This window comes from Haliotis rufescens, unplaced genomic scaffold (assembly GCF_023055435.1).
Source record: "Haliotis rufescens isolate VD_foot unplaced genomic scaffold, xgHalRufe1.0.p SCAF_4, whole genome shotgun sequence".
Taxonomy (NCBI): Eukaryota; Metazoa; Mollusca; class Gastropoda; order Lepetellida; family Haliotidae; genus Haliotis; species Haliotis rufescens.
In genome coordinates, this window is record NW_025964112.1 from 49,357,285 (window position 1) to 49,372,955 (window position 15,671).

At 43.7% G+C, this 15,671-nt stretch overlaps 1 protein-coding gene across 1 annotated transcript; it reads right to left on the reverse strand.

Moving 5' to 3' along the window:
• Positions 1-245: 245 nt before the first annotated feature.
• LOC124151497 (neuronal acetylcholine receptor subunit alpha-10-like) lies at positions 246-14,935 on the reverse strand. Its single transcript, XM_046524002.2, has 7 exons — positions 14,693-14,935; positions 9,748-9,893; positions 8,054-8,098; positions 6,651-6,760; positions 5,177-5,721; positions 3,915-4,108; positions 246-2,071 (listed from the first exon to the last, which is right to left on the reverse strand). Exons 1-7 carry the CDS (start codon positions 14,757-14,759, stop codon positions 1,364-1,366), a joined length of 1,815 nt encoding a protein of 604 aa, XP_046379958.2. The 5' UTR covers positions 14,760-14,935; the 3' UTR covers positions 246-1,363.
• Between the last annotated feature and the right edge of the window lie 736 nt (positions 14,936-15,671).

Sequence of the window (15,671 nt, forward strand, 5' to 3'; positions counted from 1 at the left end):
TGTATGCATCTTCCGTCCCCGGAATATAAATCAGTGCTCCGTGATCATACTGGTTTGAATGACTGCGTAACGCCAGTTCCAGAAGATATAGTGATAGAGTTGGGTTTAACGCCGCTTTTAACAGTATTCCAGTTATATCACGGCGTGTCAGCTCAATGTGGGAGGAAAGCCCGAAGTGATGCAGGTCTCTGACGTTTACCACTTCAGTGAAACCCACGAGCACGAGTATGGTGCTGACAAACCTAGAAACATCATTGGGGCGAACCGGGATTCGAACCCACAATCATAGGTTTCTGGCGTGCCCAAGGGACGCAACTCTGCACAGCGAATCGCGGCGCCTTAGACGACTGGGCCACCCGTGCCCCCAGTTCCAGGAGAATCCACTACCCCAACACTTCCTAGTTTCACCAGGGTCAACATGTTCTCTAACCCTCAGGAGGCCCAGGTGGCCCAGTCGTCTAATTCACTGTGCAGACTTGGGTTCCCTGGACGCGCTAAGACCTAGATCGTGGGTTCGAATCCCGGTTCGCCCCGATTATGTTTCCAGGCTTGTCAGCACCATACCCGTGCTCGTGGGTTTCACCAAAGTGGTAACATCTGAGACCTGCCCGACTTCTGGCTTCCCTCCCACATAAGGCTGTCACGGTGATATAACCGGAATACTGTTCAAATCGGCGTTAAACCCACCTCACTCACTCACTCTCTCACCTTAACCCCAAAGTTCCAGTTTTTTAATCAACTCGTCGAGATTGTACTTGCTTGAATTTCAACATTGCCGATTATCAGCATCCCTTGTGTATCAACTGAAAACAATGTAATATGGATTCACAAGTTAAAATTTGGTATTAAATGACTTTCTGGATAAAAAAAATGTTTCTTTTAGGTCTCTGAAAACCAACAGCACTGGCAATATAAACAAATATTCGTCTAAAATGACTGAAGTACAACAATTTTGAGCATTGTACAGAATCCATCCCTGTTTGAACTGTACCGAAAGGTGAAGTTAAACGTTTTCCACTGTACTGAATATCCCAAACAGCCCCGGCATCAAAAGTTCCATAACCTGCCTAAACATCAATCGTGTCATTAAGATCGGTGTTTGATCACACTGTCATTTAATATGTCAGGTTCAACACAACATGATAAAAGCCACATGCCCGCAGTGGTTTCTCTCTCGGCTACACTACAATAACACTTATGACCAACCAGAATCCTCCACAAAATACATGTTAAATGTATGGTGCTAATAGCATTGTTTAGCCTCGTCAAATTTTTCGTCCAGATGTATTGGTTTCCGAGAGAGACGATGGCATAATGCCCTTGATGGTCTTCCTCCCCAACTGTTTTGGCACTCTTCCACAACCTATATGTCAGTAGGCTGAAATCCCCCTTCTTGGAAGATGCCTCGCTTGCCGTGGGTGTAGTGCTGAGCAGGGACAATGATGAGGATGATGAGGTAGGATGTGAAGGTAACAAACATGTAGAACCAGAACAGGAACCTATCCACGACAACGGCAATCCTCTGCCACTCGGCCACGATCACCTTCTTGAGATGGGGGATGGAATTAACCGTTTCACTATCAGAATCACCGTCAGTAGCTTCTTCAAACCGCATCGCCTGGCCTGAAGTTGATGCAGGGGGGTGTTGGAACACGACCTGACTCTGGTAGGCGTTTGTATTCTGGTGGAGGACTGTTTGAAGTGAGCAGGCGTTCTGATTGGGGATAACCACAGCGGGTGCTTGACTTGCATTGGGACTTTCAATAAGAACGGAAGGAACAATATTACAGGGCGGTGTGTCCTCGCTGAAAGATGCTCCCGGGGGTCCGTTGTGGACAGGCTCGTGGTCGTCCTGGCGATAGTACGGGTCGTGCCATTGGTCAGGATGCTCCCCGATGCTGTTCCTTCGGTTTCTAACGTGTGGTCTGATTGGCTGGTACCCTTCCGAGTTGTTGTTGTGTCTGGTGAAAATTGGGCTGTTGATGGGTTTGTTTATATCAAACTTGGAGTAAGTCTTGCGGATCTGACTTGTGTTATCAGGGCGTTTTGTTACTTCGTAGAAGTGGTCCTCCTGTAAATTAGAAGACATATTAAGTTATTGAAACCTTTGGCGTTGTTCACTCGTGTACATATGACCAGTACAAATGATCACGAGAACAGTAAGTAACGCCACCTTGAAGAAACCTAGAACTAAAATCAGGGCGAACAGGGCAAACTGGACCATTTACATTTACTAGTCACCAATAGCGCATTTCCAGATCAACGAATCATGGGTACTGAGTTATGTCCCTTTGCATATATTGGGACCAAGCTCCCCCGAGCGCGTGAAGTCTTCGTTATGCTCTCGATAACATTGCTGCCGTCATTTTGGGAGCGGTCAAAACAAGCATCTTTGAATTTGCACTCTAACCCCAAATGTAGTTAGGTATATACTTTTGTTTATGTCTTTGGGAATGCTATCATAATACATTTTTTAAAGGTTCAAAACATATTTCCCAGATGAATTAAACTTTTTGTTTGTTGAATCAGATTGGTTCGAGCTTGTGGACGAACGGAAAATCACCAACTTCCCCCTTACATTCTTAATCTACCAATTACATGATAGTTTCAATTCAAATTGACAAACAAAGAAAATAATTTAGCTGGGCAAAGATTATTCGGTGTCACGGCAGTCATCACTTGTTTGTAAACATAACGGGCAGTCGGTTGCGAGTTCGACTCCAAGCATGGTTGTGGCTGCCTATCACAGTTTGGGAGCTGTGACTGGTGGCAGAGACAGTACAGAGCACTGTGAGGAGCTTGATGTAAGGACATGTTCCAACAGTAAATGCCTGGCATGTGGTGTTTCTCAATCTCATTAAAATCAGATCTTAGTTCTCGCTATCGCTAAACAAAGATCTGAGGACATTCCATTACGGGTCACGTCAGAACGACCTTTCATCCAACCAATCAGAGCGACGCTTACCAGATCATGAAAGTGACAGTCGGAATGTGTTTTCTAATCATGCAACCACGAAATATTTAACATGGGGGTATTCCGAACGAAAGTTACGGGTTTTATGATTATATCCATACAAACTAGGCCATCTATATGGTATTCCAGAATGTTCTTCCTATCAGGTTTAATTTTTTTAATCGAGAATACGTCGAAATATGTTCCGAAGCGTAGTCGCCAGTTTGAAACTAGTTTCGTAAAGCTCGAAAGAGCAGCCTTCTGATTGGCTTATGTCGATTTCTTGTCAGTCATTTCATTGGTCGGTCAAAATTCGCGAAGAGGTCGTTCTGACGTGACCCGTAATGGGATGCCCTCAGATCTTTGTTTAGCGATAGCAAAAACTAAGATCTGATTTTAATGAGATTGGGTGTTTCTGGACCAATGGGCTCTCATTGTAAACCCTTAAGGAAGCCATCGAGTGATATCTAAAGGCTGGAAGACCTGAAGTAACATGTGACCTAAATACGTCACAATGGAATTCCCTTATAACTACCAGTTGGGATTTAAGCATAGAAAAAAACAATTGAAAATTAGCAAGATAATGTAAGCCTCGTTGATTGATAACGGAGCCCTTGGGGTGGACGCTGAATTGATACCTCCAAGATTTTGGCTTCCTCTGTAATTGATACAAAATACGAAACGGCAGGGAATAATCAGTGTCAAACATTTACCGAAACAGATTCCACTTAGCATAAAAGGCAAACTTATATGAATAGATCACTGAAAGTCAGCGACGACACCGGGTGTTCACGAAAAGGGTAAGCATGTCCTGCTCTACCGGTAAGTGATTGTTGTCTAATTTAAACATAAGCATCTTCCCGAGGCAAGGGAGTTACCTGACTATTAAAGTCCAGTTTTCACTGTTAAAGTCAGTTAACTCCCTTGCCTCGAATATGCAACATGGTGACGTATTGCTTACCAGTACTACGTGTCTTGCAACTAGTTCTATGTCGTGTTTGACACGAAGGACCTTAGACAGCCAGTTGAGAGCTAATGTTCTCATCCAGACAGGAGCACGCCTCATCTTCATCCCACGGTTGTAGACGTTGATGACTATGACGGCCATGATAACAGATACCGACGTCATCGTCATTACCAAGCACAGATAGATACCTGCAAATAACATGTATTTGGGATATTATTATTATTAAAGAAGTAGTTATATTAGAATTACACATGAATATAACCCAGGTAAAAATATTAGGATTATTCATTTATTAAAAATAATATATATTTGGAACATTAGCTTCAGAAATACACTGGTGCATGCGTGTCTATACCACGCATGTTGGTTGTATTCAACAGTTAAAGTGTCTTGATTTTAGCCTCAAAGACGATATTCATTTAAGGTCATATCTTTTAAATTTAAGAATTCTTATTTATGTCAAATGGAGTAGGGCGGCGGGGTAGCCTAGTTGTTGAAGCGTTCACTCGCCACGCCGTCAGCCCCGGCTCGATTCCCCACATGAGTACCATTTTATGTTGACCCCGCCGTAACATGCTCGAATATTGCCCAAAGTGGCGTAAAATCACATTCACTCATGGTTGGTTGATAAGTAAGTACACGTTAACCCCGACAAGAAAATCCTGCTTAAAATCAAAGCAGGAACGTCTGTGCGACGAAGAAAGCTCAAATCATCACTCTGCCGTAATTACAACTTTTTCGACGCGTTGTACCAATATGAGGAATCGAGCCCAGGTCTTAGACGTTACAAGACGAAGCTAAAATCACAAGGCTACCTCATCACACATAACTACCACACTTAACTTACCAATGCTCGTTGGTTTCATCAACTTGGTAAACAACGATCACGTGCATCCGGGTATTCGTCTCACATTAAGCCTACACGCTGTGTTATAGATACTGTTCAAAGCGGCGTAAAATCACACTCACTTGCTCGCTACTAGGTATGCCTACCAATGTTTGTTTGTTGTTTAACACCGAACTCCAACTATATGATGGCGGTCTGCAAATAATTGAGTCTGGACCAGACACTCCAGCGATTGACACCATGATCATCAATCCACGCAGTTTGGATACGATGATATGCATCAACCAGCGCGAGGCTGACCACCCGATCCCGTTACTCGCCTCTTCCGACAAGCATAGTCGCCTTTTACGGCAAGCGTGGGTTGCTGAAGACCTATTCTACCCCGGACCATCACGGGTATTATACCTACCAATGAGTGGCACTGCCTCCGACGTGGCCGGAACCTCCTCTGCCACCAGCAACATAAACATGGAGAACGCCAGGAAGACGTTCAGCCCCAGCGTTACCTTCTCCCCCGACGTCGGGGGCAGCCAGAACGTCAACAGCGTCAGTATCGACAGCATGATACACGGGACGATGATGTTAAAGATGTAGTAGAATGTTTTACGACGTATATGCAGAATGAACGTCAAATCAGGGTGCGCATCCGGGCAGCACTCGTACTGACGGTTGTTCTTCTGCAACGTCACTGAAAGTAGTTCCCACTCACTGTTGTTGACGTAGTACGCCATGTCGATTGGTGTGTTGTTGTACATGGTAACATAGTCCACCCAGGAACCGCTATAGATCCACGACCCGAATCTCAGAATACACTTCTGGTCATCAAACGGGAAGTACGTGATGTCCACCTTGCACGAGCTCTTCAGTTTGACCGGTACTGGCCACATGACACTCCCGTCGTTGTGTACCTGGACAAAGGTGCCGCTCATGAATCCGGTTGATCCGTCGTCTGCGCTGTAAGATGTATTACCGATATGGGAAATTATCATTTGTGATTTGAGGGGGCGCTTATTACAGTAAACTACGTTTATAACGAACACGCTTATAACGAACTGACGGATATAGCGAACTTACTTTTTTGTCCCGACTATTTGCTGTAGTTATGATGTATATATGCTTATAACGAACTACGGTTATAACGAACTAAAATTAGTGGTCCCTTTAAGTTCGTTATATCCGTAGTTTACTGTAAATGCAAACATGTATTAAGGACATGATTTTCTTGTACATGCCCCCCACAACGACCACCAAATCACAAATGATCATAAGTATACATATCATTACATATATAAACACTGCATATAAAAGCCCCAACATACTCCCGTGGCCAGGGATGATATCAAATATAGTGTTACTTGCTTCATCACACTGAGTGAGGACGAAAATCATATATACATACATTTTTTGATTGCATACAAGTTTCTTAATGCAGATATTTTATCATGAGTCCTGGATATTCAGTTAACACTTAGTTTAAGGGAGTAAATACTGTTTTACGCCGCAGCTGGCAATATTTCACGTATTCCATGTCGACCGTAAATAATCAAGTCGGGGCCATCACAGGGCCCCGCCCCGTTCCATAAAGCGATCTCAGCGCTACGACTATCGGACGTCTATGTTGAAGTATGGAAGTTGACACTCGTAGCACGAAGATCGTTTTGTGGAACAAGGCCCTTGTCGGCAGTACAAGAACGATGGACGTTTTCGGGGTATAATGGCACACAATCCGCCAGGTCACACCTTGTAGCTATTGGCCATATTAGGCGGCTGCTACCAAAACAATGTCCTTTTCTGCAGGGTCATTAGTTACAGTAAATATACAGGAGACAACGGGACATATAGCTGATCAACAAGGGGTAACATCCATGGAGTGTTCTCCTTACTTGTTGAACATGAAGGTGTCTGGCAGCCACACGTTACTGCCGGCTACGCGGAGTGAGCGAATGTCATTGTAGTTTTTGGGATCCCAGGCGAGGTTCTCGTCCACCCATTCCTGGTGAAAAGTGGAAACAATTTACTTACAGAATAGAGAAAGGGTAATAAATAATCAACCACAGAATAGAGATAACGTGAACTAAAGAAATCAACCTCAGCATAGGATGAAAGCGTCAGTAAAGAATCCAATCACAGACAAGAGCAGTCTCATTAACATCAATTCTACGTTCTCGCTGCCGCTAAACAAAGCGAGAACTAAGATCTGATTTTAATGAGATTGAGAACGAGAAAGGGACAGTAAGAAATCAGTAGAATGGCAACCCCGTTAAGTCTCAGCGCAACCCTGTTGAGCCTCACTGGTAAGTGGTTTTCCTATGTTTTGCCAAGTCCTCTACAAACTACATACACGCTTCCGAGATTGACAAATAGTCCCAGAAATAAAATATCGTCCGGGGACTGGGAGGGGAGATAGGCTAACACGATTCTATCTGCTTCTTGCTCTTTAACCCATGGATGTAACCTCAACAACGGCCAGTATGTCATTTGCGTTTACTACTTCAAGTACTGCTACGAACCAACTGCCTTTGAAGTAACCAATTATAAAGCCACTAATTTCCTTCAAAGCCCCGACGCCACTGCTCAAGGCGCCAACGTTTCTCATAGGGACCAACACTAGGGCAATCTATACCACTCAAAATTTGAAAGGGAAAGTCTACGCATAGTATCCCATATTGCCATGCAACTGGGTATGTTCAGCTTCATTTACAATTAAAGTAAGTAATTCAAGTGGTTCGATCCCGGGCCGCGTCATACCAAACGACGTTGAGAGATGGTACTTATTGTTACCCTGTCTGGCGCTCGGCATTAAGGGGCTAAAACAAGGACTGGTCGGTTCGTAGTCAGTATACCGTGTCTGAGTGGGGTATTCATGTTAAACTGCGGCATGGTATCTCAGTGAGCTAGCACTATAAAACTGCATCAGTCCGGACTAGTACAAGCAGCCACACACACACACGCACGCACGCACGCACGCACGCACGTACGCACGTGCATGCAAGTCGATATGTGAGTGCAATAATCTTGGACGCGACGTTAAACCCAATTTCCCCTCACCAATCTTCTAGTTTTCGAATAACATGAAATAACCCACCATTCCTCTTTATAAGTAGTAGTAATATTTTTAACCTGTTTACGTTGCTGCCGAATCCAAATTTCCTAAATGTGGAATAAATGAACTTAAGAACCTTTTTTTTCAATTAAGCAAGCTAATTTACAAGAAAGTTGAACAAGTACTAAAAACTACTTAATGTCGTCTCTTTGATCATAGTTGAAATCCTCGCTGTTGCCTTACCTGATCAATAAACACATTGCTTGTAAGAACCTGCTGCCGCTCGTCCTGAAAATAAATATGGTTTAAAATAATTAAGATCCATAACATTTAATTATGCCCCTTAAAGTCTTTTCTGACTATCGTCAACGAAAACACCAATGTGGTCGCATCACCATCGGTTAAGTTTTCCGGCTCTGGTAATGCAATGTTACAATTATAAGGCCGGTTTGAACAGTATTTCAGTTATGTCACGGCGTGTCAGCGTAATGTGGGAGAAAAGCCCAAAGTGATGCAGGTCTCAGTCGTTTACCACTTTGGTGAAATCCACGAGCATGGGTATGGTGCAGACAAACCTGGAAACATAATCGGGCGAACCGGGATTCAAACCCAACAGCGAATCGCGACGCCTTAGACGACTGGGCCACCCGTGTCCCTACTGTTATGAGTATAGGCGACTTCGCTGATGATTAATAAGAGAGAAGTACAGAAGCAGAGATCAGCGACTGAGTGAACGTCAGCCATATTCCAGCTATATCATGACAACCGGTAAAGAATCGAGTCCTGGCCAGGGGTTATATACAGCACCGGCAACGATCAGCGCTTCTGACCAAGAGGACATATTTAAGCAGGTCACACATGATAACCCCCAATCCTCAACAGTCGGTTGTCACTAGCACTAAGGAACTCTGTCTGCCCCGGAGTTAGTGAGTGAGTGGCGTGAGTGAGTGCGTGGGTGTGTTGTAGGGTGGTGGGTGGGTGAGTGAGTGCGTGGGTGGGTGGGTGGTTGGGTGAGTGAGTGAGTGATGCAGATCAGTCAGGAGCAACACATACACAGGTGTTGTGTTGACAAAGCTAGAAACATAATCACGGCTAAACGAGTATCGAACCCACGATCAAAATTTATGTTTCTGGCACCCACGAATTGTGGTGCCCCAGATGACAGGGCCTCCAAAGTGATGCTACTCGTATTTACATACAAATATATTATATCTGACTTAATCCTTACTGATACATTACTTTAAAGAAGTCATGATTGTGAAAAAGATATTACCTCTGCTTTAAACATGTTATTCGGAATTTAAGGGCCGACAGGTTTCATATCAAACACAGTGATGCAGGTCTTAGACGTTTTCCACTTTGGTAAAACCCACGAGCACGGGTATGTTTCAGACAAACCTTGAACCATAATCAATGCGTACCGGGGTTCGAACCCACTATCACAGGTTTCTGGCAGGCCGAAGGGAGGCAACTACGAATTAGACGAGTGGGTCAACACCCTGCCACCCCCACCATCTACTCAGAGTAGACTCAACCAGCCACTTGTTTCGTCTCCAGCATCAACCTCTTTTCACTGATAAGATTTACCGAGGATAATACACTCTAGTGCAATATATACATTTTCATTTCATCTCGTGCAAGAGAAATCGTTAATAAAACATTTCTCATTTACAAATTCAGAAAAATGTTTTATATTTTACAAATTATGTCAATAATAGAAATTTGTTGGCCAATTCATTAATTGCTTGTTGATAAAGGTAACATATGACGTCATCTATAGTTTGATGACGTGTCTGCATTCCAGATTCCAGCATTTTAAGTAAAGGATGAGCCCTTGCTATCTGGGGATATCTGCTATCTGTGACGGGGATAGACGTCATTCAGAGATAGTGAAGCATCTCACAGATAACCTAGACTATAAGGGAACACATTCTCACCAGTCCGACAATCTGGTTGAGTCGGAGTGCGAACTTGACAATGAGGGTGTAGGAGGCGTTGATGACGGGGCGGACCGACTTCTGGTAATTCCTCATCAGGTCTTCATACAACAGTTGCTCGTCTGGGATGGGGTAGCTGGTCCACACTGGTGGAGAAGGAACAAACATACTTGTGTATCTAAATCACAATGTCTCATGTCTCTCTGTCTCATGTGTGAAACTCTCTCTCTTTCTATCGTCTATCTCTACTTCACCACCCATCCTTTTCTCGTAATCCCTCTCTTTCTTTCTTTCTCTTTCTGTCTCTCTCTCTCTCTCACACACACACACACACACACACACACACACACACACACACACACACACACACTGTGTCTAATAACAACCAACAGTCGCCCATTTATTCCTTGCAATATTCAGACACTATTCTCCTCGCCACTTGGAATATCGCGATGATCATAAAGATAGATGCATGTATGCTAACACGTTTAAGTAAAAACAAGCCACTTCGCCGATAAGGAATAATACTTACAGCATTGTAAATCAATTGCGCTTTTTAAGAAATGTCCATTTTCGTAGCGATAAACATTCAACATGATTGAGTTTTGATTGGTTACAATTCGGGTAAAAATCGACAATCAGCTGCGAGCGGTTATATTTAGCAGTGGCAATAGCGCTTTAAATACATCTGCACGTAGATTTTTTTCAGTTCGTGCTTTTAATGTGTGTTTGTTTGTTGTTTAACGCCGCACTCAGCAATAGTTCAGCCATATGTCTGTAAATAATCGAGTCTGGACTAGACAATCCAGTGATTGCCATCATGGGCATCGATCCACGTAATCTGGATACGATTAAATGCATCAGCCAAGTTAGCGCGCCTGACATCTGATCCCGTTAGTCACCTAGCATGGGTTGCTGAAGACATATTCTAACCAGGATCTTCACGGGTAGGTATCCTGATACATGTACGTGCGCTGCACACACTGATGAATACAGTGTGTCGGGTGTCTTCGTCGTGCGTCTCCGGGCCTCTCGCTCGCCCCCCCCCCCCTTCTCTCTACCCTCCGCTCTCTGTCTCATGTGTGACTCTCTCTCTTTCTCTCTCTCTCTGTCTCGTGTCTATCCTTTTTCACGACCCATCCTTTTCTCGTAACCCCCTCCCCCCCGTCTCTCTCTCTCTCTCCTCTATGTCTGTTATAAGTTTAAAACACGCCTTATTCTGCACTGGTCATAGATGTTTGTCATTACGAAAAAAACCATCTTCCAGCGTATGAATAGTTCATTGAAGTAGACTACGAATATAAAACTTAATAATCGCAGCGCAACGGGTTTCGGGGACCGAGAACCCATGAAAGTATCATAGGACTTTCGTTACCATAATGGAAGCTAAAATATGGCATGTCCAACTGAACCTATAGTCGTCTTCAGGCTAATTGGGTGAATAATGGCAGCCCAAGACGTCACGAGTGCATAGCACTGTTCATGTCACACATTATACATCGGGTATGTCAGATATAATGTTTTCAAAATTGGAAAATAAATATAGCCATCTACATCTATAAATAGCTACGGAAATATATCGCGTGTCTTCTTACGGGTCCAGTTGTCTCTGTGTTATGCCTCATGCTATAAAGCTATGTTGTATCGTCATATTGCCATTAGCCCGCTTCCCTTTTGATCGCTGTGTATCTTTCTACACACCAGCATCCGATCAGTCACGATTTAACTAGTTAATAGATATACCTGTTCATTGAACACTGGTCACACTAACGTATTTATCAGTAGACTTGCGTGAGTTTGGTTTTAACGGTTTGAACAGTATTTAAATTATTTTTTTGTTTAACGCCGTACACAGTAATAATCCAGCTATTTGTCGGCGGCCTGTCAATAATAGACCCTGAACCAGACTATCCAGTGATTGACATCATGAGCATCGATCCACGCAGTTGGGATACGAGGACATGCATCAACCTTGTCAGCGAGACTGACCACCCGATCCCGTTAGTGGCATCTTACGACAAGCATAGTTGCCTTTCACGGCAAGCATGGGTTGCTGAAGACCTATTGTAACCCGAATCGTCACGGGTCATTTAAATCCTGGCATGTTCGAAATGATGCATGTCTTAGACGTATTAACAGCGGTGTGACGAGGACAAACTTTGAAACATATTCAGCCGAATCTGGGATTCTAACCTACCATCATACGTTTCTGGTCCGCCAAAGGGACACACCACTGCAAAGTGAATTACAGTTCGTTAGACCACCGGGCCACCAGTACCACCTTATCCAAAAATATGTTGTGCATGTATATAGTAACTATACAAGTCTAATAGTCATTGTCTTGTAAATATAAAACGTCAACGTTAGCGAATGATCAGTCTCGATTATCCGCCGAAAGAGATTCCATTTGGCGTAAAAGGAAAAAAGGGCAGTGAACATTATATGAACATTATAGTGCCAACCTAGGTAAGGAAAACGGTATTAAATGGTACCTCTGAAAAGTTTCATAAAATCTATAACCTTTATGCCAATTTCTTGAACATCCCATTGTTCGTCACCCCACGAACATTTGCACCTCTTTCTCAACTGATTTAAACGAAGCACCTGCCAACGACTGATGCGGTATTTCGTAAGACGCTAATGGCGAACACAGAGGCGAAGAGTTTGAGACACCTGTTGGGATCTGGCGGTGAAACCCGATGTTGTTGGCAGACTTAATTGCTACCAGAATCACGATCGATGAAGCGGTCGTCCATTGAACCCCTAATGGCCCGCGAGGGAATACCGTGAGTTGCCGTAGACAGATTGTTGAATAGATGACTAAATCTCTATGCATACAGTGCAGTTTGATCAATAGGTTGTCCCTGGGCGAGGGCAGGATTGCAGGAGGTTGTTGGCTATAAGATTACTGAAGATTGTTTATGTCAGGGTTGGGCGATGTGGTGACTCTTACAGACTTGTGCGACCTTACTCCGTGTTATCTTTTTCTGAGGAATTTGCCACAGTTTGTTCGACAACAAAAGATGCTTTCCTTTGACATTTTGTCCATGTGGATAAAGACATGTTTAGTGTGAACTAATAAAAGAACAAATACACATGTAGATGTTTTTGATTTTTTAGTATTTCGACTTATATCCAACGCCGTCTCTTTCTCTCTATCTTCCTCGTTGCCTCACCATGTGTGTATATCTGTGTCTGTGTTGCTCTCTCTCTCATTCAGCTAACCCTCATTCTGCTGATTTCTCCCACCTGTCCTCCCCCACTGTCCATCGTTACCCCCACCCTCTGTCAACATCTCCTCACCAAGTCTCCTCTATATTCATCCTATTCTATCCTTATTTACTCTGCCTATCCTCTCCTCGCCGATTTAACTCTCCGATCGAGCGTCTCCCTCGCCCAACCCACAATTCTCCCGTCCGTCACCTCCTCACAACTCTCTTCCCCCCCCCCCCCGCCCCCCACACACACACGTGCACGTCGCTATATGAGTGCAATAATCTTGAACGCGACGTTAAACCCCATTTCACCTCACCACTCACGCCTCATACAGACCCTCAAACAAACATTCAATACAGCCCATGCAAGTCTATAACAGTTGGCAAGTCTACATTATTATATGGTCTCTGCTGCAGTTCCAGCTCCAGATTGTTATATTTTATTGAGATAATTCAACAACTGTTTTTGTAAACTATACACATTTCAGACAACACATGTTAGTCAACTCCACATCCGCTTTCTATCCTCCAACCACCCCCTCTCTCCCATTACCACTGTCTAGCGCGAGTCCATTCCTCAACCCCTCCCCTACCATTACCCACCCACTCACTGCGTCACACACACACACACACACACACCCCCCCCCCCCCCCCCCCCCCACACACACACACACCCACACACTCCAGAACTGCTTCCACTTTCGTGCTCACCTATCCGACCAACTTCCTCCCGAGCAATCAGCCGCCTGGTTATTAACAGCGGGTCTCAAGTACTCCGGCAGCTGCACAACAGCATTAGACGACGTGCCGTTCACTTCCCCTGTAACGCCGCGAACTTCTGATATAATTACACTAACTCCAGATCACTGACTCCTTAATCAGTTCCTCTTAATATCAAACCGTTCATTTTGCATTCTCTTCCTTACCGAGACAACTGCACCCTGTTACAAGCATTCACAACCTTATTTATCTTTATTATGTGTAAACAAATAGTTCCGTCAAAAACTGCCGATTAAATTAAGCAATACATACCGCTTTAACCTCAAACCGGCTATTGCCATTATATTACGTGCTGTCATGCATGGGTTAGAATAGGTCTCCAGCAACCCGTGCTTGCTGTATAGGGCCACTATGCTTGTCGTAGGAGGCGACTGACGTGATCGGGTGGTCAGGCTCGCTGACTTAGTTGATGCATGTCATTGTATCCCAATTGCGTAGATCGATGCTCATGATATCAGTCACTGAATTGTCTGGTCCAGACTCGATTATTTACAGACCGCCGTCATACAGCTGTAATATTGCTGAGTTCGGCGTTAAACAACAAACAAACAAACTGTCATGCATATTATCACTTTCACATATCTGACAGTGTGTTATTTATATGATCTTAACAGTCTTGCATGTATGCGCTTTACTTAAAAAAATCTTATTAATAATATCATAATCAGCGCAAGAAAAAAGATTATTGTTGATTCATGCTGACATCTGTATCAAGTCAATATTGTTATAACATATCGATGGACGATAAGTTGTACTCAATTATTCCTCACAAATTAAATGCATCATGCCATTTTGAAGAACATTGCACTGAAAAAGGAGACATGGGATTCGTTGCGTAACAGAAGGGTGAAACACCCATTAGCGGGTCATGAATGTTGTCGTCGCCCCGTGTTGAAGCAGGCATCGTCAAGACCACCGAGATATGAATTAATGTATTTAACTATATTTACCTGAGGGCAACCCCCACACCACGAACGCCAGACAGATACTACGCATCCACTTCATGGTGATCGCCATGGAAGGTCCTCTTACGTCAGTATTAAAACCTGTGTTTATATAGTCGATACGTTATCGAAGGAATTTGAAATCTAACGCATCGCTTGGCACGAACCATTCCAAAATACCAGATTTTCGCCAAACGGAGGCCGCCATGTTTGTTTCATCCGGGCAGTTGGGAATAATTGGATTCTCTGTGGCGAGAAATTGATCGAAGTGAGATTTGAGAACGGCGAGTGTTGCTTGTTGTGATAGAAGCGGTTCCCAGCAAACAGGCATCGGTGCCAAATTCGCTTAGTTAGACCACAGATGCTGATAAGGCATGAACGCGCACGAGCTGGCAATGGACCGGGGGCTTTCGTCTAAATTTGTGCCTCGACGATCGTTCTGAACAAACTCATGTGATTTTATAAACATTGCCCTCTGCCACTGACAGTTTACTTTCAAGATCAACCGATACATCATTAGGAGTCCAAAATAATCTTAAAGTGTCAAACTTGAGAGGTTTTTTTAATACATCAGAAGATTGATCGATCTTCTTAGCATCTTGCACCGCTGAATCTTCACATCGGTTTAATTCGCCTTCATTTTACCGTTAATGTTGAATAAGATATGTTCTCGAATAAAAAATGTGTTCGTTCCATTGAAATAAAAGGTTTCAGAAATGAAAATGAAAATGATAATCTAAAGCTCAGAATGGGATTAAAATGGGATGCAAGAAATGAAGAGGGGGTGAAAATGGGATGCTGGACCTGAGAAAGGGATGCGAATCAGGATGCTAAAACTGAGAAGGGGATGAAAATGGGATGCTAGAGCGAGTGAAAAAGGGAAGAAATGGGATGTAAGAACCGAAGACAACATTATTTGTGAAAGAACATGTGTATGTATACTTCAGGGCCCGTGAGAGATTATCGCTACTGTAGTTTTGAAGAC